Raw genomic sequence first — 26497 nt, 5'->3', positions numbered from 1 at the left:
CATCATGATGATGATGATGTCTACCAAAAAAGCAAAACAGGTGTAATCTTGTGATTTATGAGCATGGATTGTGAAATTTGTAGCGGAATTTTGATAATAATTCTGATTTATTTTTTCCATTGAAATGGGCAGCCCTTTTTCAATGTTTAATGATAATGAAAATGTCAGTCTTTTACCGTTATTATTCACTCTCTCAGACAGAAAGGAATAAGTGAGGAAGGAGGCAACTTCAGCTCAAAAACACAGAGAAGCTGCAGTAACTTAGTGATTGCTGCAAAACTCGGAGAAAAATCTACCAATGTGAACCTTGTGGCTTCAGAAATGTAACACAAAACTGTCTGTTTGAACATATGGGTATTTCTTGAAATGCTAAAACATTGTTAGTATGGAGTCATTTTCATGCAACAGTGGCAAAAAAGATAAAGATTAACAGCAAAAAATCAATACATTCAGTTTACAATGTCATATTTTGGCAAGAAACTGCATTGAAAAAAGTCAAAGCTGAACACAATTTGCACATAATGTAAATATACCTAATGCATTCAGATTTAACAAACTTCAATAGACATTACAACAGGAACCATACTTGACTTATGGGAAGATGTGTTACACTGTCTTCTCTGAATCATTTAATGACATCAGTCAAACAGTATCCCAACTTTTCAACAAACGTGTTTGCGTTTGTTTGCATAGTTTTTACAATATTGTACAATGAGTTGGTAATTTTCTGTTTTTTGGACAGAGAGTATTTTCAGATGTAAATAAATGCAGCTACAGCTCAACAACTGAAGCTGAGTTTCACAGAAATGTTCCTTTATTAGAAACGCATCTTTAAGTCCTCTCTGTACAAACAAGTTTCAGTCAGTCGGGTTTGTTCTATATTCTGTTGGACATGATCCTTGTGTTGAGTCTCCTGAAAAATGACCTACTTTTGGACAGCTTAAGCTTCTTCTTCCAGTCAATGTTTTTTGGAAGATAAACGCTGTCCCAGTTTTCCTCCTCCTCATCTCCCATCCAGGGGAACCATGCACCTCCATTCAGTTGGGGGTCAGCCCGTGGGTCCTCTAATGGGTATCTTACTGGTACAGCAGTACGATTGTAGTATACCAGTCTGGCTAAGAGCTCTTTGACAACATCTGGTCTCTGCTCAGAAAGATCAAAACGTTCGTTTGGGTCCCTGGAGATGTTGAAAAGCCACAGTGATTTGCGAAGTTTGGTGTGGCGCTCCAGGTTCCACCAGCTGTTGGGAAAACCTGGAAAAATCTGCGGTGGGATCCAGTCTCCATAACCAGGGTCTCCAGTCAGAAGTTTCCAGTCTCCCACTCGGATGGAGGCCTGAATGGCTGTATTCCAAATGCCATATCCTTGCTGTAGGGAGCCACTGCGTGCGTGGTTATACAGAGGGTCAATGTTGTGAAGGATTTCCCATCTGGGTGACTCCTTCCCTTCACTGAGGGCTCCCCAAACATTGTATCCATCCAGTCCCTCAGTAAGAGACTCACCTCCACCTGCTAATCCTACCAAGGTAGGATACCAGTCAGTAATATGTACCAATGCTTTGGTCACCCTCCTCTTTTTCTGTAACAGAGGGCTGTGAACAAACCCCAGGCCCCGGATGCCGCCCTCCCAGTAGGTGCCTTTACGTCCTCTTAGCGGCCAGTTACTGCCACCAGAGAGAGGCTGGCCACCGTTATCAGTGGAGAAAATGAGAACACTGTTCTGGTAGTATCCATACTTACGGAGAGCAAATGTTATATTACGAACTGCTTCATCAACAGCTGATACCATAGCAGCATACTTCCTGCGAGCAACGTTTTCCAGCCGGCGATACGGGTAGATGTACTCCCGTGGAGACTGTAGAGGTGTGTGAACAGCTTGGAAGGAGAGAAAGATAAAAAGCGGCTGGGACTGAGAATCATGGGTTGCCAGAATCTTACGAACTCTTTGTGTGTACAAATGGGTGGAGTATTTACCACTCTGACCCCATGCCACAGACTCCCCCTCTAGGAGGTCAAAGCCACACAGTCCAGGTCCGTCACAGGATTCATAGGTGTAGTAGTTCACACTGCCTGTTAAGGAGCCAAAGTATGTGTCAAAACCACGGCGAGTGGGCAAACACTCCTTCTTATAAAAGCCCAGGTGCCATTTCCCTACCATGTGGGTGGAGTAGCCAAGCTCCTGAAGTCTTTGAGGGAGGGTGACCTGGTCAAAGGGTAAGCAGTTGGGCTGGCGAGGTCGGATGATGGAGTGTTGGAGTCCAGTGTGGATTTGGTACCTGTGAAGGGAAAATTGCATGAATATTGTTAATTGATCAATCCAAGGGATTATAAAATGAGCATAAAATTACATAAAGGCTAATCTAAGCAACTATGAAAAAGAGCTATTTCTTCACCCTGAAGAAGAAACTAAATCCTCCTCAGTTATGAAATTTTACATTTTAAAGCTCATTGGGCGGATATTGAGGCAGAGGCTAAAGCTAAATCACACTGTTAGAGAATCGTGGTTGTGCTGCACTCTGCCTTCTTGCAGCTGGATATTGGATACCTGCAGAGGTCTATAAAGTAAAAGTAGAAGTAAAAGTGGAAGTCTTACCACATTTTTGGATCTAGTGATGCATTTAGAACGTGTTTTTACTAACAGGCTCATCTACCTGCAGCAGAGCTGAGCTAATTAAATTAACATGGTTTAGTGACTGCTTGGAATGAGCTGCCAGAGAGGACTTCTACTTTCTACGTCTACTTTCCACACCTCTTTATACCTGTCAATCAAAAGGGCACACCCACAGTTATGCTGAATTTAAATTATTTCTAAATGGGTGAGTTATAAAAAAATTAAATAAAAGAATAAATCACTCCCCCCACAGTTGTCCTGAAGGTATATTTGACCTATTGAACCTAAAATGTTTCTCTGAATCAGGCTGTAAACATGTTTAATTCTGCTGTGAAGCCTTTTTTTAACCCTAGTGGGTGAGGGGTGAACTGCAGGATTTGACAGTTCCACTAAGGCTTCTCTTTTACTGCCTGAGGTTGCTGCTATGTTTGAATGAATGTGGATAATTACCTGGTCCTTATGTGGTCTTAAAATCTGATAAACACAACTACAAACAAAGCATTAACCTTGGTGTGACTCATGTCACACCATGTCATGATTCATTCAGACAGATTATAGACCCATGGTCTAATAGTTTCGTAAAACACCTTGATTAGTCTTTTGAGCTTTGCAGGCATTAAAAGCAGCTCTCTTAAGGTTCCACCACAACATTTCTATCAATTTGATGTGTGGACTCTGGCATGGCTGTCTCAACACTCTGAATAATTTCTTTTTAGTCATTCTGTTGTAAATTAGCAGCAGTGCTTCAGATAGTTGTCCTGTTCCATGACAGATTTTAAATTTTATAAGCTGAAATGTTTCATATAGCTGAAATTCCAATTCAACATCAGAAACAAACTTCACTTGTTTAAGGCAAGTGTGTGTTCAGCTGTGTCAGGGACCAAAAAATTCTAATTGCTGTCACAGAGTTCTGATGTGAGGGGCACAGACCCATTTTATTCACAGTAGGGAGAGGAGGACTACTAGACAACCTGTTAAGTAGTTCACTTCAGTGATGGCAAAAGCCGGTCCGAATCATCAAACGTCCAAAATAATGGCTGGTATGAGAAGTGTTTGTGCTGAAATGCTGTGGGTTTCATCATATATGTTCTTGTGGATGATTGCCAAATAGCTCAACATTAGTGTCATCTATTAGGAATTTTGTTTGTTGCTTTTGTTGCTCTTGTTTTCTGCTATTTCTCTGAACACTTCACCATCTGGCCTGTAGGTGAACTTTCTAGGACGTCTATATTGGGAAAGTTCGGCAGCTCTCGAGAGCTTACAACCGGTTAGTAATCTTTCTGTCAGTAAAACAATGTCTTGAAAATGTTTCTAAAAATGAACTTTTAACTCATAAGCCTTCCCATATTGATGGCCACCACCAGTCTCTAAGAAAAAGATTATGCTCGAGAGGTGGAGAACTTTAGAAATTGAGGAATTCACTATTCATTGGACAACTATGTGTGCATTTACTTCAAGAATTTATATCAAACAATATCTCAAATATACATTTGCAACTTTACTTTTATAAAACACATATCCTAGTTCACAGTTTTATCAGGGAATGTCAGTGACATAACACAACTTATGAAAAACGTCCATAAATTTGTACATCAGTGTGTCATAATGTGTTCCATGTAAAAAATGAGAATTATTCCCAATCTAAAGACAAATATTTTACCTGCCGGTGATGAACTGACTTCGGGATGGGGTGCAGATGGGCTGGATGTAATAATTCTCCAGCTTCACCCCCTCTGCAGCGAGTTTATCCAGTGCTGGTGTCTTGATGTCTGAACTGTGATAACCGATGTCATTGAAACCCTGGTCGTCCGTCATGATGAAGATGATGTGAGGAGGTTGTGGGACAGAAGGCCTGTCGATGTAAACCTGGTTAGGCTCATTTTCCACCTGGTTAGGGCTCATCCTGTCCCAGGTCAGGTACCCAAGGCTGAGCAGGCTCATCAGAGAGAAACTGGTCAGAGCTGTTGTTGCCATGGTCCCTGGGACACTATATCATTTAAACTTACCAGTAAATAACCTCACCGAATCATTTTGAATTGAAGCTCAGGGTGAAAACGAAAAAGAAAAAACTCATCAGATGTCACAATTAACCCTTGATGCTGTTGAGTGGCAGGTAAGCAATTCAAAACCTACATGAAGACAAGCTACACCTCTATCCTTATAGACTCTCCCAACTGTGTCAGCCCCTTTGAAAGAATTTCACTTTTCTAGTGGTTCAATTAACCCCTCCCATTTGCCTTGCTGGCTTACTAAAATAACATTAGCCTCCTGCCTCCAAAAAACACACACAGAAGTATTTCTGCTATCCAGGTGTTAATGGTAAGTTTGCATCTCACTTTAGTGATACTTTTGCTAAATCTAAACATTGATCTAACAAATTGATAATTTGCTGAGTGAGATTCTGTTACACTTCCTCTCATTTTACTTCTTTCAGCGTTTAAATAAGCTTTAAAACCTAAAGAATCACATCTTATACCTTCTTCTTCACCCATGTATATTTATGGTTGTCTCATTTCAATCAGCTAAACTCCCCACTTTACAATAACGTGAAGTTAAATTTTTTACCTTTGGATCTGACTGGGCTTTCCCTTGGTTGACAGAGGGTCTACAGATACACTCTCACTGAAAGAAACATGCTGTGTGGAGATTTGAGTCTCAGGGTGGCTGTGGGGCCCTAAAGCCTCAAACACAGACAGTGTTTTTCTCTTCCCTCCACAGCACTGGGAAACACTCTCCCACTATTTCTTCTATATTATGAGTATTGCAGACCTGAATTGAGAGACAGAGCAGACTTCCCAGACTCTGATAACATTTCTAAGCAGGCGTCAAAGAAACACAGGTCAACAGATACCAGTATGGCTGCTCAGCTTCATCAACAGTACCTGAGTGGAGGCACTGCCACGTGTCTGGTCAGTCTAGACTGTCATCATGTAGTAAATTCACTTTCACTTTAAACTAGAGAAGTGTTGGAGAACTACAGAAGGTAGAATTCACAAATGCTGTTTTTGACTTTTGCAGAAAAGGGAATGTAAATGCATTTGGCTTTTTAAGTTTTGGTGCAGTTTCCTCTAAAATCAGACTTTACTGGATGTAATTATAGCACACACCGAAACTTCTTCCTGCCTTTCTGTTTATTACATTAAACCTATCACAATATCTGACTTTGACAAAAAATGCCTCTTGGAGAATTGTTGTATGCAGATTTACTAAGACTTGCAACAGTGAATCAACAAGCTAAAGCATAGAGTGAATCTTGTGTTTAACACTAAAACAGTGTATCAAAGAAAAACCAAATGATTGCTTTAAAACAGTTATGTTCTAATGTGTAAAAAAAAAAAAAACATGGACAGCCAGTGGAAAGGTGTCACATGGATAGTTTTAAGATTTTGTTTTTGTTTTTGTTTTAGTTTAGTTTAGTTTAGTTTAGTTTAGTTTAGTTTAGTTTAGTTTAGTTTAGTTTAGTTTAGTTTAGTTTTGGTTTGGTTTTGGATTTGTTTTGGATTTGTTTTGGATTTGTTTTGTGAATGCAGTCAAAACTAAATAAAGATTGAGTTGTTATCCCAACAGTTAGGTTCTACCAAATGGATATTTGGACACATATCAGTCTCATTTTGGGAATCAAACTCAAACTTTGCAGATTTAGGCCTCTTTTCAAACAGCTAAAATGGACATTACATAAGTATGTGTACAGAAGTAATACAAAAACACATTAAATCTTTAATCTCATAGCAAGTTTTATGCTTTAGTAACATTTTTTACAGAGCATTTGAATACATTTATTGTAAAAATTAAATATTACTGTATTGTCTTACTGTACACAGACAGTACTTATTCACAAGCAGTTGGACAGGAAACTTTCTGTTCCTACATTAATTGCAGAACATGTACTTCATGTACACATATGAGTCTTACAAAATGCTCTTAATTGCTGAAATAGTGGCACTATAGAGCTGTCAAGTTGAAACTGGAACACTGTCCACCTTGAGCTGACTCACATCTCTCATCTCTCGCCTGTGAGAGATCACACTTAAACCTTTTAAAAATGCCACAGCCAGTAGAAACCTCCATCACTGGCGTAACCAACAGTGTCATTACCTCTTTTCAAATCAACAAACACCATCTTCATAACAGCCACAAATGTTGTCTTTTTTTCTGTATACCCATTGCAGAATACACCATTAACCAGTACCATGTCACACCACCTTAACACTTTATGGGGCCAGTGACTATTTTTGACCACTTAGTTTTCTTTCATATTCAGCCTGAAACTTTTTTTTTGTTTTGTTAATGTAACAACATATTAGAGGTCTTGGCACACACTAAAAGGACAATTTTAGGTTGAAATTTCTAATTTCAAGGTATCTCATTGAGTGCCCTATAAAGGATTAAGGTCACCAAGGCAAGATATGTACTGCAAAAAGAAATTTAAAAATCTGTTTATGTCAACAGCAGGTAAATACTGTAAAGTAAAACAACACACTTTACACATGTTGATATTTGGTTTTGGAGGTATCGAGGTCACAGAGAAGCCAAAGGAAGTAGGAGTCTCCCCCTAAAAGGGCACGGTAATGCAGCCGAGCATGTTTGCCAAGCAGCAGCTGTAGCAATTTCAGAGTGGAGCTTTTGAGTTTATGGCAGATCAAGCCAGGAAAGAGAGAGGAAAAAAAGATGATTGAGTTGCACCTGAAGCTTTAGACCATCATGTTTATTTATGTACTTTAACTAGAAGCAGCAAGTTGGAGATCTGAAGGAATCTGCTAAAATTCCTGGCAAAACCCAAAGACTTTGAGTGAAGTCGATATTGGTCATTAAAAGTTGGCTAAAGCCAAAGAGAGTGGCACAGAGAGTCATTAATAACCCTGGGTGGCTTTCGGGAAAGAACGAGTCTCTGGGCAGCGGCACTTAGACCATGTGACTCATCTATTTTCTGTTGGTCAGATGTCTAACTGCTCAGCAGGTCAACAACAACCCCACTCATGTCCACACCGCAAAATAAACAACAAACTAACAGTACAGAGACATTCATGCAAATATTAACATAAGCGTCCACCTTCAGGTCACCTTCTCATTTAACACTGTTTATGAACTGTCATGTTGCCAAAATGACTCCACCAAGAATTCCCCCATTAACCACGCATGTTGTAATCCCAGTATTTATGGGGGGAAAAGATCCCACAATACATCTAGAGCAGGATTTTAGTGGCCTTCAAAAGCTGAATCAACATCATTCTTGGTTACTGGAGATTATTTTATTAACGGAATTTGTTTGTCTTCAGCTAAGAATAGATATATGTTAATTAGGTGATGATTCTATAAACCTCTATGCAATTCCAGTAACAGCATGACAAATAGTGGTCTCATCAGGTCTGATGTGTTAAAGGAGGTCATTCTGCTCTAAAATGAACTCACAGCCACTTGTTGTTTTAAAGGCTCTCAGACTGAAATTTACAGGTTTGTGATTTTGTTATTAGGTGTAGTTTGTGTCTGCAGTGTCTGATAGCAAGTGGCAGAAATAATTAATTATTACTGAAACTCTGGCTTTTTCGATCTAGTAGATGAAAGTAGATCTAAATTGTCTACCAGACTGACTCAAACTTACATTTTATTTGCTTTGAACATCTGTTGAGTGTTTGCTGGTTGATCATTTCCCTCCTGATATTTCCAGTTTCTTCCAGAGGATGCAAACAGAGAGCAAAATCTCTGACAGTCACACATCTCCCGCTCTCCTCCTCTGAATTAAAAGAAGACATATAAAACACAATCAATGTCTAGTTTTTTATAAAGGAAGAACTTGAGTCAGGGAGACTAGTTCATTAGGGCAGCATATGCTACCAGTCTTTCAAAACCTTTTATTGATCTTTCATCTTGTCTAGTTTCAGGGACAAGTCAAAAGACTCATTTGTTTTATATCTCAATACTTGGATGAAACATTTTATACACTTCTAACAAACAGAACTCCTGCTAAGCTAGGCATGTTTTATTCAGACTCTTATGTTTGTGTGCCGTTCTGAGCAGGTTCCGTGTCTGAAGTAAAATGCAATAAAGGTTTGAAAGGAAAGCTGAAACTGGGGCTTGCTTCTGCTCCCACTCTCAATGTTGGTTTTGGCAAAAGGAAGTGGTGCTGTTACTGAATATTGCTGTGCCCCTTCTAGATGAACACTAACCCCTTTCTAATCAAGGCAGTCCTGCCAGTAAACTGCATATTATTACTCCCCCCCCACCCCCAATTTACAAATCTAAGGCCAGATGTAAGCGGGTTTTTTTTTTGTTGGGTTTTTTTTTGTGAATCTGAGCCTTAACTAATACTTCAAACATATTCCACTTGATCCCTCCCTATTAAACACAATAGAACCCTTGTTCCACAGGTCATTTGACATTTATATTTTCAACTTTGATCAAGCTTTCAAACAGAGTTTATAAAAGAAATTATTTGTGGTTTTTAGAATTAGAGAGACAAAGACTACATAGCCAGTTATTACATATGGTTATCCTAACAGACAGTAACATCTGAAAGAAAGTGCATGAGAAAATGAATATACTTTGCAGAACTCTAAAATTTGTAATGGACTGGCAAATTGTTCAGGGTGTGCCCTGTCTCTCATGTTTTCTAGATGCCAGGACAGACTCTAGCTTCCCCACAACCCTGAATTGTAGGCTAACTAAGCGGCATAGAAAACAAGTATAAGCCCTAAAACTCGCAACTGAGAACCTTGGTCTATGGACACATCTTTGATAACAATGATTCTGCTTAAAAAGCACACATTGCACCAAGTTTAAAAGAGCCCTTAAATTGCTTTTAAAACATTTAGTTGAACTGATTTAAAGGTAAGATAGAAGATGGTTCCAATATTGACAGCAGCTAATTATTGAAATGCTTGAAAAAAAATCAAAATTGAGTCACCTGTGGAATAGACAGGACTGAAAAAAATACCATCCAGTCATTTTAATCAACCCATTACAGACACACCACAGAACTTTTGCCATTTTCCACGTCACACGCCCCCATCAACCATTAATTCAGCCTCCATCTTGTATCCTACCTGACCTGTCAGCTCTCTCCAGCCAACCGACCATCTTACGATGACTCTTGTTTTGTGCCTTTCTCTCTTTTCATCATCTTGAGTTTCTTTGCTAAATCAGTGACGTTGCGTATTCAAAACAAACAGTTTTTTATTTTACTGTGAAGCAAAACATCACGTCGCATCTCGGATGTAAAAGTTGTGTGTAAAAGTTGCTGGGTCGCGGCAGCTCTACAAATGCACAATAGATATCACTGTGCCATCGAACAAGTCCGGGACGCAGAGTTTTAAGATCAAAAAGTTGAAGATTGTGTCTTTAAATGACTGGATGGTGATATGGATATCAAACTCAACTATTCGTCCCCTCAGCCCCTCTGTATGTGTCCCATTTCAAATTGAATCTCCTGCTCTCAGAGTTGTGGAGTGCTTGTAAAGGACTTTGCAATGAAGCAAGAGCCAGAGCTTGGCTAGCTGCATCACATCACAACAGAATTCGATACACATGCTTGTGAACGCTCAGGAGCTAGCTTAGCTTTCTGTGCTTTGGAGGTGTGGCTCAGGGCCGACAGCTGAAGAAAGGAGTTTGGACTTTTGAATTGTGCATTTTCAAAATGTTGTCTGATCAAACAATTTTTCCAGGATCTCCGTCCTACTTCTAACTAATAGGATAAGGATGTAAAACAATGCTAAAGTGGTTAATCGGAAGGTTTTAAGGGATTTCCAGTGGGCGGCATAAATCTTGGGCCGGTGTGCCTGTCAAAAAAAAAGTGAGAACAGGCCCATGATTTTATGTATATAGTTATCTGACAAGAGTTATTAGAAGAGTTATTACAGCAATAATCCATCCATCCTTTTTTTCCACCAGAACAGTAGTAATTTTTTTAATTTCAATATTAATTTTATGTGCTTTGTGTTGTTTTTATGCTTTAAATGGTTTTTAATTGACCTATTGTTCAGCACTTCGTTAAGCAGTAGCTTGTTTTAAAGGGCTTGTAAAGGAACCAATGGTGACGACCAAATACCCTACCTTTAAAAATTTATTTAGTTTCTGTAGGTGTGAGCCTCAAAAAAGGTCTCCCAATGTAGATAAATCAACTTTACAGGAAACAAGTGTTTATTTGTGCTTGCCTTTAAATTTAAAAGTACAGTTTATAAAATGTTCTCTCTCTGGCAACCATAATATCTGCACATCAGGCCAAAAGAGGAGGTCAGAGCTTGCAGGTGATGTCCAAGGCAGAACTTGAATACTAAGATAAAAAAGCCAGAGAGAGAGAGAGACTAACTCAAGGTGTGTTTGATTTGGCTCTCGAGGAACTGCAGCACCTGGCCAGAAAGCCCAGACACAACACTTTATTATAACCCTATCGCAAAGCCACCTGGACAGACAACTGCAAAGGAGTCATAAGGGAATCGATAAAGAGACTGTGTACTGTATATCTGTTCTTACTTTTTCATTTGTTCTTACATTTTCATTCTTCACACACGGGTGCCAGCTTAACTAACATCATTTTTGACCACTGCATCAAGGTGGCCATGCTGACAGGCTGTGGCACATAAAATCTCACTGGCAGCACTTGGAAGTAATTACCTTCAGAGTGAGCACAGATGTGAGCTGCTAAACACATGGAATTTAAAGTAGATTTATTTCCTGTGAAACAGACTTCCATTTACAAGGGTAACCTGTACAAATATCTCCATCGTTTTATTCCCTTATGCCATCAAAGCAAAAGGAAATGTTCAACTTTTTTCTTGTGTTCAGGGATATTTAGATATTTAGTCTTCTCTTTTCCAGTTACATCTCACTTCCTCCAATAACTTTAATTCATTGTGAAATATATGCTTTGCACATATCTTTATGTGCTTTGCAGTAAAGGATAGCTGATAGCTACATTTCCCATTGTACAAATAGTTTTTTTTCTCTGTGACACCTTGGTGGTCTACCCCACCAACATTGAAAATGGGCACTGAGGCAGCCTTGTAATCAACTCATTAGCATGAACCTGTGGTACTAATGTGTTTTTGTTAGGGGAATTGTATAAAACTTTTAAATCAAGCTTGGTGTGACCCACTGAGCACGCTTGGTTTGGAATATTTACTGCTTCCTTTTCTGGTTTTCTGATGAATGGGGCTCTTTGAGCAACTGACCTTACCTGCTCTCCTTTAGTTTGACCCAAGGTCTCACCACCAACCCTTTCAGCCACTGTCTGGCAGCTTGTCATCCCCAACCACCTTTAGTTTCCTAAACCATTCAGAATAAACAAGGTCATATTTTTATCTAAACACACCTGGCAGGCAAGAGAATGACTTTCCCGCTAACACTGATTAGCCCATTTGATTGGATGGTTTGTGGACTGTCTGGTTATGTGGATGGAAATGTTTTTCTGGCATGAAGAGCTTAAAGGTGAAAGCTGAGTCAAAACACCTAAACTACAAGAGTAGCTGAAATGGAACCAGTGGGACAAGGAGATGGGATTTATCTTAAGACTTTCTAGATGGTGTTATTTCTTCAAGTATGAGCATGTGGACTGTTTTGGCCTTCACTTTTAGTGAAGCAGGTACAGAAAACCCCCGAGTTCAGGACTTGGCACAAAGTACTACCTAGCACTTATATAATTCTGTTAAAGCGCAAATTAAACAAAGTCATTTACAGATCAAAAGCAAAATCTAAAAGGGCACTGGCAGGAAGTGAACTTAAATGAACAGCAACAACATCTTTAAAATCTAACAGCAAAGTTAAAATTAAATAAAGATGAAAGCAAAATACATAAAAAGAGGGGCATGGAAAAAACTATCTAAAACATCCTATGGGCTGTAGTAGTAATAGTGCACAAAAGATCTATAAGTTATCAAATGACCTTTCAATAAAATAAGTTTTAAAGAGAAAGTTATCTGAGAAGAGATGTTAGAAGAGTTATTACAGCAGCAATAATTTTTAGTAGCCATTTAATGTGCTTTATGTTGTTTTAGGCTTTAATTAACCTAATATACAGTACTTTGTTTAGCTATACCTGGTGTTTATATGCTTTATAAATTAACTGATGATGATGACCAATTTCAGACACATTTATAGCTCAGTACTTGAAAATATTCCCAACAGAGTTGTCACAATATTGACATAAACCGGTTCAAATCAGTGGTTGTACTACACTCAACCTTCTTGCCACCTGTCGATCAAGAGGCCACGTCCCTAATAATAAAGAATTTCAGGATTAAATAAATAAATAACACATAAACAGATTAACTTTATGGGGGAAAAACCTTAATAGTTATCATGAAGGTAAATTTGGCCTTTATTTTTGCACCAGGCTGTGAACATATTCTTTTTTTTTCTTCTTCTTCTTTTTTTTTTTTTTTTTGTCTTTATTAATTGATTTATTTATTGTTAAAGCTGTGAAGTTGGCCATTTTGGAGTCTATTAAGGACCCTTTTGGAGGCCCCCAGCGGATGCGGCACTTCCGCACTGGCTGCACTTTTAACCTAGTTGCCGCTTGCAACATTGATGTAACTGAAGGACAGGAAAGAAAAAAAAGAAGAAAAAAGAAGAAGAAGAAGAAGAAGTAAATCAAATGCCACACAAATATCCGAAACCTGGCGCAGCTTGCGTGGCATCAGTTTGTGATTCATTCACTGCTGAGGGATCAGTCTGACAAGCAGTGATAATGGGAGATATTACAGCTCCACAAACAGCAAAGATGCGAAGTTTGATGGCTGTGTGAACATCACAAACTGCATAAAACGTCTAAAAATTAATCATAACACAGAAGTCGAGGTGATAAGGTTGTGATGAGGAGACATAAAGAGGCGCTGCAGGGCGGAGACATGGAGAAAACGTGGAGCTGTCAGTGGCTGTCTGGATTTCGAGGAGTTATTTACGTGTCTTTTCAGGTTTTGTTCTGATGTTGAAACAACAGAAGTTCCCATCTTGAAATTGAGGCTTGTTTTCAAACGTGCAGTAATACCCTAACTAGGGTTAGGAAATGAGTAATGAAATCAGAAAATGTTATGATAAATAACTGTTTGCATTCAGCTTAGAGTAATGCATCCCTGAAAACCGCTACACATTACTCCAAAAGTAGAAAAAGCCTCTTTAAACAATTATACAGACTGCTGGAATATGAAATTACTGCTTTTTCCAGTGCTCTGAAGGGCTCACGTCCACCATGGCCAGTTTTCCCTGCTACCTTCTAGGATTGTGTTATCAACATAATTATTATTTCTATATTATACAGTCTGTGGTTATGCAGTACGGAAGCGTATTGCATTCATTTGAAAAAATAAATCAAAACCAGGACAGTCGAGTTTTGTAAAATGTTTCCTCCTCTAAGTCATCCGACTGTTAAACTCTCTCCCACTGTTCTATTGGTATTATTATGACTGTTGCTGATGTCGTTGCTGATTTTACACAGAGATCTTCATTCTTGTAACGCTTTATCATTGCTGAGAACCACAACACTACATCTCCCATGATGCATTGCAGCAGTAAAACTGTTTACTTCCTGAAGTCGGAGTTCAACATGCGGGTGTCAGTTTTAATAACTCTGCGCACCATGTGGCTGAGTTTAACGTGAATATTTTCTTTTTGTTTGTTTTCCGTGTGTAAAATCTTTAAAGGTAGTGCTTCGAAAATGTCTGTGAACGCATCAAAGTACGAGCTGAACCAGTTGGTCTACCGCCATTTGAAGGAGCATGGTTTCCATTCAGCTGCAGATGAGCTCCAAAGGCACATCTCACAGGTCAACACTGTCCACGTACACACACATGTATTCATAAATAAGCTTTACAAGCTATAGTTTGTAACGTTGTTACTGTTGCAGCTTACACGACGGCGTGATTGGCAGCTTTAAAACACTGCCAAGCTGAACAAGTTAAAGGATCAACTAACATTTACAGTGTGCAACAAAGCAAATCTCTGTTCAATTGCAAGAAAAAACTTAAGCTCAATGCAATTACTTTTGTGGTAGACGTTTACCTGTTTTTGTTTTCCAGTAAAAACACTCAATCGCAAGTAATCTTGAGTGCATTAACTTTATTTGATCATTAGTAAAATCTACCAGGTTTCTAAACCACGTAAGGCAGTAAAGTTCTCTTTGTCTCAGTGAATATTAAGCCATGTTTAATATTTTTTGGCTTGTTAGATATAAATCTTGCTTTTTAATGCTTAGATGTTAACAGCTGAACTGAAAGTGACATTAATACCAGAAACTTAGTTTGAGACCCACCAGGAGATCAACACTTGGTAGCCTACTTTGCCATTTGGCACTGGATCATTAAGGAACTGTAGGTTGCATTGCACACAGTGGATGCTTAATCAGTTTGGGGAGATGTGGGGAGTTTACAGTCCAGGTCCTGCACTTTGGTCTCACTCAAATGATGGTGTTAGGTTGACGTCAAGTGCGGGGGATTCATATGCGGACTCGGCTTGGAGTTTCAAACAATGCTTTATTTGCTTCCTTCTGATTTCGGTTTCTTTCCCAGGTGGATCCGGAAGATAGGTTAGTCGGCAGGCAGACAAGCGGGGAGGTAAACCTGGCGGACAGAGAGGCGGGCAGGCAGGCAGGCAGGCAGGCAAGCGGTAGGGCAGCAATCGGGCATGCAGGCAGGATCTCTGACGGGGAAAAAACACAGGTTAACGATCAGGAAATCACACTGGGAAGAATCCTTCAGGCCGAGAGTCGTACCAAAGGCGTTCAACTATCTGGCGATGAACAGCAGGCTGGGCAGATCTTAAATAGTGCTGCTGCTGATTGCCAAGATGCCGATCAGGTGCTGATCCAGGTGCCAGGATGCCAGACACGCCCACCAGGGAACAGGATCACAACAGGTGTGCATGATAGGCACACATAAATGTCAGGACCTGTGATTTCCTGTCAATGTTCAGTTAGTTCCTCTGCCCAGTCAGTGATTTTGATGTTGTAGCTTAAAGGTGAATATAGTGTTGGTGAATTGTGTAACATTTTGTATATTATACATCTGACTTGATGCTGTCTTTGAGAGCCCCATAGCTTTATGAAATTTGCATTTCATGTGCTTAGTCAACAAAAAACAGCTGCAGTTACTATGCATCTTCCAGCACATCCCAAATGTTTCTTTATGATTTCATCATCCTAATAACTAGTGGACTGTTGGACTGTTATTAGCTCATAAATGGTTTGTGGCACTTGTATTTATCTGATCATTTTAAAATTTGAACAGGATATAAAGTTTTTATGTGAACAATTACTTCTAATGGATATTTTGTGGAACAGAAAAGTACATTTACCATTTTGATGTCTTGAAGAAGCTTCAAATAAAAAATCTAAATGAGGTTCAAATGTTTCAAATTTTTTTATTTACATTGTGTTTGTAAGTAAATTGCAAAAGACTATTATTACATTATTATAAAAATGTATTTAGGAGTATGTTCAGTCTCAAAAGACTAGTTATTTGTTTATGTTGTTTCTCCTCATGAGTAGTCCGCCTGCATCCAACAGAAATCAGACGAAATCAGAGGTAGATAAAAACAATTGTTTCATTATTACCGTGTTATTGGCGTAAACCTTGTGGTTTTAACTATGCATCGGATGGATCAGAATTCCTCTTTTCTATGTTGTTATAATGGAACTTATTTTGGATCGCACAGTTTGGTATAATGTAATGTTTGAGTCACGCATCAAAATTTTTTTTTTTTTTTGGGTGGAGTGAGCCTGTTATAACACGTCTCTTTTGCTGTTCAGTTTCAATCCGTCAAAAAGTAATTAAACCTGCATGCAGACCGGTTTTGAACAAAATTAAAACACGACAGAGCAGAAGGTAAACATGTTGTTGCTGGTTGAAAATTGCACCAGTGATTTAGCAAAACTAGTCAAAATGTGTTCTGGGTGAGTTGATCTGTACATCCGATATCAAGATTGCATTGTATTTTTGTATCCATTAATGTGTTTTGGGTTTTTTTTTTGTTTTTCTGTTCTGCAGGAGGAGACAAAAACATCCAAGTCTTTGTCAGACATCTACAAATCCTGGCTGAAGTGAGCATGTTATATCAATATTTCTTATAAAGTAAATGGTGTAATCTACGCTGGTTTGCTGCAGTGGCATCAATGACAACCTGCTTGTTTTATTCCTGTTAGTGACTCCAAAAGAAAAAAACAGTCTAACTCAACCAAACTTTCCAAATCAGGAGAGCAAACAACACCAACTAAAGGTATACTTTCTTTTTTTTAATTAACCATATTTAACAATAATTTAAAGTGAGGTCCAAATTAGGTGCACAGATTAATAGTCTGTAATTATTTAATATCTCTACTGTCAGACTCACTAAAACACAAAGTATTTGAGCAGGAGCACACTCATCTGGTCCCGGATGAGACATCTTTCTCTCAGAACCTGATTTTATTTGGCTGTGGCCACTTGGACATTTAGGTTGTTTTATTGTATTAATGTACAACTCAGAGTACTTGTTTCACACATGTATCTGACTCAGATCATGTAGAGCTGAGGCAGTTTTCCTGCCCATGCTATTACCAATGTGACCTGTCAATGGGGAGATGTATCAGACATGTTCTAAAACCAGTTTCCCGTCTGTACGTCTTCATTGTGACAGCAGCGTTCTTTGAGGCTGAAAAGATTTGAGATGTAGTCTTGAAATGCTGTCTAATGCTTGTCTACTTTTCATATCTAGCCAAATCTACCACACGAAGGAAGACGACAAATGAACCTGGAAAAAAGAAAGTATCACCAAAAAAGGTGATTTTTTTTTCTTTTTCACCTCTTCTTATTGCAGTTATTCCACTTTACAAACTTTGTGCTCTTTTTTTTTTGTTGTTGTTTTTTTAGTCTGTTCCAACAAAAAAGAAAAAAAGCAAAGATAAAGCCGTTGGAAGTGTCAGTTCAGCAGAGAAATCAAAACAGTCGGACAAGGTTGTGGCTGCTGGTGAAGATTCAGACTCTGGCAGCAGTCTGGATGTAGAGAAATGGAAGAAACTGGCCAAGGAGATGACAGGTAGGAGGAGAAGTAAATGTAGCCCATGTGGGAAAATGGATGAATTCACAGAGATGCGGAAAATGCTGGAAATGCTGAGAGATGAAACAGCAGGGGGGAAAGACAACCCCCTGACAGGACCGTCTGTCAGGGGGTTGTCTTTGGCATTTCATACAAACAATCTTTTGTACAGGAGCTGTTAGCCTGACAAAGATGTTCTATTTTTGACGCATATATGCCATGTTTGTCTTTGCTGTGTTTTCACAGACGATTACATCGCCAAAATGGAAATAATCAACTCTCTGGATTCCTCTGCACCCCAACCCAAAAAAAAGAGAGTCAGAAAACCACGAGCTAAGCCTCCTGCTAAAACAGACACTCCTGTTCAGTCAGATAAAGGGACAGTTGAAAACAGCAAAGATGAAGAGGAGAAAGCCGTTCCACAGACACCAGCAAAGGACAGTATACCCAAAAAGATTAGGCCAAATCATACTAAACATGGGTCTTCCTTTGAAAACCCGACGAACATGCAAAACCTGAGCACCATAGGTGGCAAAGCAGCTTCATCCACATCTTCACCTGCAAAACAGACTCAAATACAAACAATAGTCCCTGAAAGTCCCAGAGTGGAAACAACTGTTGAGGCTCCATCTGAACCCAAGAAAAAGAAGAAGAAGGACAAGAAAGACAAGGAGACAAAGAAAAAAAAGATGGAAATAAATTCAGAAGAGGCTGGAAATGATGGAAAACAGAAAGGCAGCAAAGAGAAGAATGAAGCCACAAGGCAGAAGGCTGCTGATAAATCTGTGGAGAAAAAGGAAAACACAGCAAGCGTAAGAGGAGAGACAGGAGACGATGTCATGGAAAAGAACCAAAGTAGCAGTGAGAATAAGTCCGAGTCCATTTTACAAGAAAAGAAAGCCAAAAAGAGAGAAAAGAGAAAACATGATAATGAGGAAAATCCATCTGACACAGCTGAAGAAAAGAAAGTAAAAAAGAAGAAACGGATCGTTGACAGTGAGGGGATTTTACAAGAGGTGGCTGCAGAAATAAAGGAAACTAAAGAACAAATAGTTACAAATGCAATTGAAGTTAATAGTGAGGAGAAAGTAGAGCAACATGTTAATGAGAAGAAAGTCAAAAAGAAGAAAAAGAAAGCCAACACTGAGGGAAATGTAGAGATGGTGACTGAGGAATTGAAAGAAGATGTAAATCAAAATGTTGAGGAAAAAGTAAGAAAGAAGAAAAAGAAATTGTACAGTGGTGGGAATTCAGAGTTTGTAGAAGAAAATAGTCAGCAAAATGTGGAAGAAAACAAAGGAAACTCAGAGCAAAGTGTTGAACAAAAGAAATCGAAAAAGGAGGGTGGGGACATAAAGGAATATTCAGAAGAGATTGTTAAAAAGAAAGTGAAGAAGAAACGGAAGAATCCTGATGAAGAGAATAAATCAGAGGCGAGTGCAAAAGAGGAAATCCAAGTGGAGATTGCTGAAGACATTAAGAAAAAGACAAATAATTCCACCGACACAGAATCTCAGGCTTTATCGAGCTTGGAGATCGAAAGTCCTCCAAAAAAGAAAAAGAAAAGTGAGTAAAAACTGTCAGTAATCGTGGCAGTTTTTAGTTTGAATGTTTTATGAGCTTGTTGCAACCTCTCCTGTCCTGTCCTCAGAAAAAGTCAAATCAGATGAGGCTCCAGAAACAGCTGCAGTTCCTTCCAAAGAAGCCAAGGCAACACAAGCCGTCCAGTCCACACCAGACAGCACCCACAAAAAGGTATCAACACTTTACATACAGGGTTATATCATTGCAGAGACAAACCGTCATTAAAATATAGTAGATTGAAAAAAAATATGAAGCTCAAAAGTTATATTACTTTTTTATCCTCTTTAGAAAAAGAAGTCTTCCAAGATGGCAGAACCATGACGATATCTGGGCTGATCAAATCAAACCAGGGGATATCTCACCTGTCTCTCCTGTTTCAGTGCTTAGAAAGATTGTCTAAAACTGTAAATGCACATATATACTGTACTCAACTTTTGAAGTGGATCAAAATTTCTTATAGAAGGTAAATGAGCACCAGAAATGATTGGTACATTATCTCCATGCAGCTTGTTAGTGGGATGTATTGGCAATGTTTTGGTGAACAAAACGTAATGCTTCATTAGTTTGTGTCACCTCCAAACATGATTGTCGGACACAAGGTGCAGCATGATTTGTGACACTATCAAGCAATGAAGACATGAATTGAGCACGGGTGATCATGTAAGACTTTAACAACTTCTTTTGAATTGAAAAGCATCAACAACGCCCCGTGCAAATGTTAGGAAGAATAAGTGATACTGACCTGAGTAGGGCGATTGGGATGCGGCAAGGAGGAATGACACGGGGAAGTTTCAGCTGCCATTGGGACGACAGAAAGTGTCATTTCCCGGGTATGGGTTTCATACAGAAGGTCTGGTAGTGTCACTCAAAGTCATAGTGGTGAAAAACAGAGGGCTACAACATCTGCCCAAGACAGATTCCTCACCCTACAAGCCCAAAGGAACCGGTTCTCGGTACAGTCAGCCTACAGAACAACAGCAGAATGCAACAGGAGTGTGTGTTTGCACTCAAACATGACGAAGACAATTGCATGAAGCTGACTTGAGGGCTCGAAGACCAGCAGTGATCGTTCCTCTGACAAGAGCACACATGCAAGCATTGCTGCAGTTTGCCACAGAGCACCGCAGGTGGACCTTGCATGACTGGGGCAATGTGTTCTTCACTGATGAGTCTCGTTTCTGTGTAGACTTCTATGACAGGTCCAAGAGAGTGTCCGATGCCCTGGAGAACAGAACGTGCAACAGAACATTGTGCTGCATGACAGCTTTGGGGGCTCTTCAGTCATGGTGTGATAAGGAATCTCCATGAGAGGCAGGACAGATCTTGTGGTCATTGAAAACAGCAGCCTCATTGGACAGACATGCAGGGATGAAATCCTGTTGTTCGACCTTATGCATGAAAAATAAGGCAAGATTTCCTAATGAATTGGCCGGTTTGGTCTCCTGACCTCACCCCAACTGAGCATGTTTGGGTCTGGCCCCTCCAAGAACCCGAGTGGAGCTGCGAACAGCTTTACTGGAAGAATGGCTTGCCATACACTCCACAGTAATGTTCACTGCGTTGCAGGCACTGAAGTGTCAGACGCATTTTCAGTTTATTCTGACATTGTTTGAAACCAAAGCTCTAAATTAACCATCCTTTTCCTTGGTTTCACAATGACTTTACTATTGTGTGACAAGTCATTTTGCTCTTTGCTTCAAACAATCAGGTCTGGTGACCATCAAACACATTGTCAAGACGTCAAGTTAACATTTTGTGCCAAAATTGTGCAGCAACAACAAATTATTTGCTGTAATGGAACTTCTTGATCCACTTCAAAGGTTGACTATTATATTTTTATTTCAGCGTAGTCTGTTTTTTTTTTGTTTTTGTTTTTTTTTTATCTTTATCCTTGTATTTCATGAGCTAAGCCACAGTTAAATTTTCTACATTGTGGTTTTATTGTGCCGTCCTTTCTGGCACAAACTGTAAAGAGAGTTATATTGTTTTATGAAATGTAAAATTCTTATATTCAGTCAGTGATTGAAATTAAGATTTGTTTTATCTTTTGTATACAGTACCAGTCAAAAGTTTGGACGCACTTTCCAATTTGATTTAATGGGAAAGTGTGTCCAAACTTTTGACTGGTAGTGTACTTATTGTCTCAGGAATTTTGCCTGTGAAACGCTTCAGTCTGGTTTTCTTAACTCTCATATCTGTCTCAAAGTGTTATAAAGTATGACAATGTTAAACTTATAATTGTATATAAACTCCTATTCCTTTGTCATGCCTGAGATTTGGCATAAAACACAAACATTTGGTGTAGTTTCAGGAAAATACATTTCCATTTTTAAGTGACTATATTTATGAAATGTAAATGACTGGTGTTTTGTCAGCAGCACAAATTTTTTAAACAGTTTTTAGCCTTTGAACTTTCATATTTGCATTTCATATGCTTTTAATACAAATTAAACACCGTAGTTTTTTTCAGTAAACTGTCTTGATGTTTTTTTTTCCTTCTGGTGTTGTGGACAAAGAGGAATAGCGTGTGGAAAACTAAACATCTCACCTGTCGTGGCCTTCAGATGTTGCCTGTCTCCGAGTCCGTAAGGTGGCGCTGCAGCGCTTGTAAGAAATAACAACAACGAAGAAGAGTTCAAATATTTATGAGTTCAGTTTTCTGCTGCAGCTCCAGTTTTTATTGTCCAAATGAACTGAATAGTTTTAGTGAAATGCTAGTTAATGCCCATCAGATGTGGAGATTAAACAAGGTTCGCCATAAAGCTGGTCGACAGATCGACAGCTTGGAGGAGCTCAGACTGAAAAGGCGAGAACACGAGAGAGGTGACGTCAAGAAATACTCTTTAAAACACTTTTCTTTCATAAAAGCTCTTCGAATAAATAAAATAACCATAACAACCAGAAAATAGTTAAGTGTGTATTTATGGTCGTGTGTGAGAAACTGGCTTTATTAAGTCGTATTTATGGCAGTCTCCATATCCTTTAGCTAGCTGTCACTTCTGCATGTGAAGAGCTGCATCCTAGTCAATAACTCCACCTACTGTTTTTATTAGCTAAATAACTAAACCTTAGTTGAGAATAAAGATATATGTGTATATAAAATGCCAGACAATACAATATATTCATGAACACAATTAATAAAAATTAAAAAAAAATCCAAGTTTGTCTTTTTTAAATGTTATTTAATGCCCTCAACAGATGTTTTCCTGCAAAAATATGTTCTCAGATGGCTGAGATGAAACATCATATCTTTCCATCTTCCATTAGACCTGAGACAAGCCCGCAGAGACAAACAGCTTGTGAGCAAAAGACGCCTTTTGAATGAAGATGAGGAGCAGCCAGAGGTCACGATGGACACTGCTTCGGGAGAACCACAAGTGAGTGATCCATTTTGTGGGTTGATTGAGTAAAATAAAAGATATAACCTATCTGCTGCATTCCCTTTTCCTCAGGATGTCCTTGGTTTGATTCACAAGCTTAAGCACTGTGGGTCAGAGAAGGAAGCCCACCTGAGAGCCTTAAGTAAAGTTTTGCGTGACCCATCAGCACAGCTCACTTTCATCAAGTACAGTTGTAACTTTTTTCAATACATTTAATGATCTCAAATTAAATCTGCCTTTAGTTCTCACAAGTTATGTCTGTTAATCCATTCAGGCAGGAAAACAGTATGCATTTACTGGTTGGACTCCTCACCGGCTCTAACGCTCAGTGCCGTCTGCAGGCTGTTCGTTGTCTTCATGAACTTTCTCACTCTCGCCACACCAATGTGGCGTCAGCCTGCCTGCCTGCTACTCCCTACCTGCTCACCTACCTGTCTGGCCAGAGCACCAAGTTCACTGTAAGTCAGTGATCAGTCACACGAATAAGTCCATGTGCAATGTTTAAAAGCAATTTTTCACTTTCCATACTTGCACAGGAGCTGTGTCTTTATACACTAGGTAATATATTTCCAGACAGTGAAGTTGTGAAAGAGAAGCTACTGGCCCAGGGGATTATACCAGCACTGGCAAACTGCATAGAGGTAAGCTTCAAATGTTCATTGCTGATAAGCAACCCATCTTTGATATTCGCACAGAAATCTACATTGTGTCTGTTAATGCAAAAAAAAAAAAGGGGGAAGACAGTTTGTAGTGTCTGTGCAGCTGATTCAAATGAAAATGTTCCACTTTGCTTTGATTCTGTTTGTCCAGAACCAGAGGCATAACCTTGCAGTGGTGGAAGCTGTCGGTTTCACCCTCTCTCAGCTTCTCCAAACAAAAGATGCAGCTGAGAAAATAGTTCCGTAGGTGTAGTCATGACAAGCCAGACCATCTCTTCAGACTTTATAGAAACTATCAGAAATATTACTTCTTAAACACTTATGTAAATTGTTTCATATTTATCTCTGTTGTTTCAGAATGGTTCTGGCCTCCAGTTTACCTTCACACTTGTTATCTGTCTTGACCCCTGACCCAGAGTTTGGGTTGGCTCCTGCTATTGAGTCTGCATGGTGTTTACATTACCTAACTTGCTGGTGAGAATTTTTTTAAATATTTTTTAGAATCATTTAATTGTATTTGATCATATTTTTTTCTTATCATAATTACTTGTAGTAATTTCCTTTTTACAGCTCTGAGGATCACCAAGAGCTGTTGTCTCGAGGGGTTCTGTTGCAGTGCAGTTCCCTATTAATGTCACTAGGTGGGGCTGTGGCTGAAGGAAATAAAGAGCAGGGAATGGAGCTGGTACTGAGTTTAGAATTGTATTTATTTTTGTCTTTTTTTTCTTGCTGCTCTTTTGCATTATTTTTCTATGAGTGAGTTGTCAGAATTAGATCTTTAATGCAATCGCAACATAGAGCATTGATGTGACTTTAGGGCATATATACATTTGCATTTACAATTAAACTAATCTACAAAGTTTATTTAGTATTTTATGCACAAATTGTCTGTTTTTAATGATTCATAACTCATTCTCAACTAACAAAATGCTGGTACAGTTTATTAGATAGGCCACGTTATTTGTAATCTTTGTTTTCAAGAATAACTGGTTTGTGTTTTTTAAAGTAATAAAAACGTGTTGGCTCTCTGTAGCTTGTCTGTCCTCTGCTGAGGTGTGTTGGAAATCTCCTGTCATCCTGTCCTGTGGATGATCTCAGCTCTCAAGTGGGTGATGTCCATCTCGTGGAAGCACTGTGTGCCCTTGTTCAGACCTACCTTCACACCCAGCCATCCTTAGCCAGAGAGACAGCCTGGGTCCTCAACAACCTCACAGGTCTGACCCGAATGGTTGAGTCACTCCTGATCTATGCACTGCTGTGGTAACTTTGCTTTTGAAGTTCCATGACTTGCCTTATGAAGACAGACTGAGTGTAGCAACAACAATTTCGTTACTTAATTCATGATATCTGTTACTAAAGTTGCTCTGAGATGTTGTCTGGGTTCTGTTTTCAGCCACTGGTCTATATGTGTTTGAACAATGCAGCTGAATAATTGTTTGTACAAATTGTCACTCCCACAAATAATGAAAAATCTTTAATATTCAGAAAAATTTTCATGGTAATCTACTTGGGGAAAAATAGGATTTATTATGTATTCATCTTACACCGTTATGAGTATATATGGTTTAACATTTTTGCTCATTTTACTGTTAGAAAAACAGCCTTTGTGGGCAGATTAAATGATATGGGAGATATTTTTATCCTTGTATTTGGGATTAGTTATATTGAATTTATGTGTACAATATTTTATCCATTAATATATTTTTTGTACGTCTCCATTCCAGCTTCCTCCACTGAGTTCTGCTCTGCTCTCTTAAGTCTTAACTTGGTTCCAGGACTGATCCAACTGCTTCCTTTCTCTCAAGGCATTAATACAATGGTCAGTGCAAACTGAAGCCAGACACCTGACATTTCAACTTAATCTTTACATTCATAATTATACATAAGATAAATGTATATTAAGTTTGCTCTGCTGTTGTTTTGGCCAGACCAAGTCTTTTGTTTTTTTTATTTCAGTTTTCTACATCTCATACATAACTGGAATTTTCTTTGTGAGCTTTTCATTTTTGTCCCACTTAGAGCCTCAGGATTATATCAAACATTGCACATGAGAAAAAGGAGTTTTGCAACCAGTTGGCACAGCTTGGATTGCTGTCGGCCCTCTTTGGCACACTTAAAATGGCTGATCCAGAAATTGTGACCCTGAGTCTGGATGTCCTGTATATGATGGTAGTTAGTTGTCCAGAGGTAAGAGGCCACATTAGCATTTACTTTTTTAATTGTTAAATTTTGAACAATATTTACACCACTGTTAGATAATAATCATGAGATGTGCATTTTTTCCTCATTTATAGTTACCAGAAGAGTTTGCGAGGCAAGGTGGACTTTCACTTTTAGAAGCAATCCAGTACAACAGCGAAGGGGAAATGAGATGCAGGGCAACATATCTCTTGGAGAATCACTTTCTGGTCTATCACCGCACATAACAATAATTATTGTTATAGCAATTCTTATTAATATTATTATTAGTAGTTGTTGTATTATGCTCTGTTCTTGTATTCCTATGCTCTTGTGACCTAGGTGGAAAACAGGACTCGTCCCTGAATCAGCAAGAAGACATCCATGATCATGAATACATCATGAAAACATTTAATGAAGATTCAGAGCATATTTACACTTCAGCTTGTAAAGTCTTTGGAATGTTTTTAATGCTGACAGACATTTTTAAGAAGAAAAATGAGATGTAATGTGGTAGCAGTGTGTATTGTACTAGAATTTACAGAAAAGATCAGTGACAAACTTTATGTAAAAACATGAGTTTCTCTCAATAAGACATTGCCATTTATGTTGTGTATTTATTTAATAAAATATAAAACATTTAACCTTCATAATAATGGGTTTATGTTTGGTGTTAATATGTTTTGAGAGTTACTGACTCGCTCTAAAAGTTTTAATGTTTTAAATATTTGTATTTTTACATAAAGAACAAAAAAGTAAGGAAACTTGTTTTTGGTGTATTATCTCTTAGTACCCGCTGGAATTTTTTTCATAGTATACTTAATTGAAAAATGTACTTTGTCACCTTTAAAGCAAGGCATAACTTGTACAGACCATTCTCCTGTGGAAAGAAAAACAGCGAGATTTGTGTGTGGTGCCTCTCAACAACCCCCTGTTATGTTTGCCTGTTGATAGTCACTCTTATGTTGAGTTGTTTGGTGGATTTGGTGATTCTAAAGTAATAAAAGAAACAACAGATATTAGCCACTTTAACATTTTATTCACTTTGTATTGGTTGTAAGTGGAAGATTCATATGCACCAACAACAGC

The 26497-nt window shown here is 38.7% G+C and overlaps 3 protein-coding genes across 3 annotated transcripts; 2 read left to right on the top strand and 1 right to left on the bottom strand.

The window, feature by feature from the left end:
- Nucleotides 1–876: 876 nt before the first annotated feature.
- Nucleotides 877–4584, bottom strand: LOC306763689 (arylsulfatase I-like; the record flags this gene model as incomplete). Its single annotated transcript, XM_079250561.1, has 2 exons — nt 877–2275; nt 4271–4584. 2 exons carry the CDS (start codon nt 4582–4584, stop codon nt 877–879), a joined length of 1713 nt encoding a protein of 570 aa, XP_079106687.1.
- Nucleotides 4585–14138: 9554 nt separating this feature from the next.
- LOC306763091 (uncharacterized protein) lies at nt 14139–21090 on the top strand. Its single transcript, XM_079249777.1, has 8 exons — nt 14139–14362; nt 16581–16633; nt 16736–16809; nt 17287–17351; nt 17442–17607; nt 17854–19173; nt 19259–19362; nt 19480–21090. Exons 1-8 carry the CDS (start codon nt 14255–14257, stop codon nt 19510–19512), a joined length of 1923 nt encoding a protein of 640 aa, XP_079105903.1. The 5' UTR covers nt 14139–14254; the 3' UTR covers nt 19513–21090.
- Nucleotides 21091–21923: 833 nt separating this feature from the next.
- On the top strand, nt 21924–25676 carry tmco6 (transmembrane and coiled-coil domains 6; the record flags this gene model as incomplete). Its single annotated transcript, XM_079249488.1, has 12 exons — nt 21924–22014; nt 22459–22568; nt 22644–22756; nt 22846–23029; nt 23108–23212; nt 23382–23473; nt 23588–23704; nt 23801–23915; nt 24264–24444; nt 24955–25049; nt 25250–25417; nt 25525–25676. 12 exons carry the CDS (start codon nt 21924–21926, stop codon nt 25654–25656), a joined length of 1503 nt encoding a protein of 500 aa, XP_079105614.1. The 3' UTR covers nt 25657–25676.
- Between the last annotated feature and the right edge of the window lie 821 nt (nt 25677–26497).

Source organism: Telmatherina bonti (assembly GCF_933228915.1).
Source record: "Telmatherina bonti genome assembly, chromosome: 12".
Taxonomy (NCBI): Eukaryota; Metazoa; Chordata; class Actinopteri; order Atheriniformes; family Telmatherinidae; genus Telmatherina; species Telmatherina bonti.
The sequence above is the reverse complement of the archived record's forward strand: the minus strand, read 5'-3'. Positions and strand labels throughout refer to the sequence as shown.

Excerpts from the sequence above, each read along its gene's own strand:
- LOC306763091 (XM_079249777.1), top strand. The coding sequence starts at position 14,255 with ATGTCTGTGAACGCATCAAAGTACGAGCTGAACCAGTTGGTCTACCGC. Across the intron at positions 14,363-16,580 it reads TCCAAAGGCACATCTCACAG|GAGGAGACAAAAACATCCAA; the intron begins GTCAACACTGTC and ends TCTGTTCTGCAG. Across the intron at positions 17,608-17,853 it reads ACTGGCCAAGGAGATGACAG|ACGATTACATCGCCAAAATG; the intron begins GTAGGAGGAGAA and ends GTGTTTTCACAG.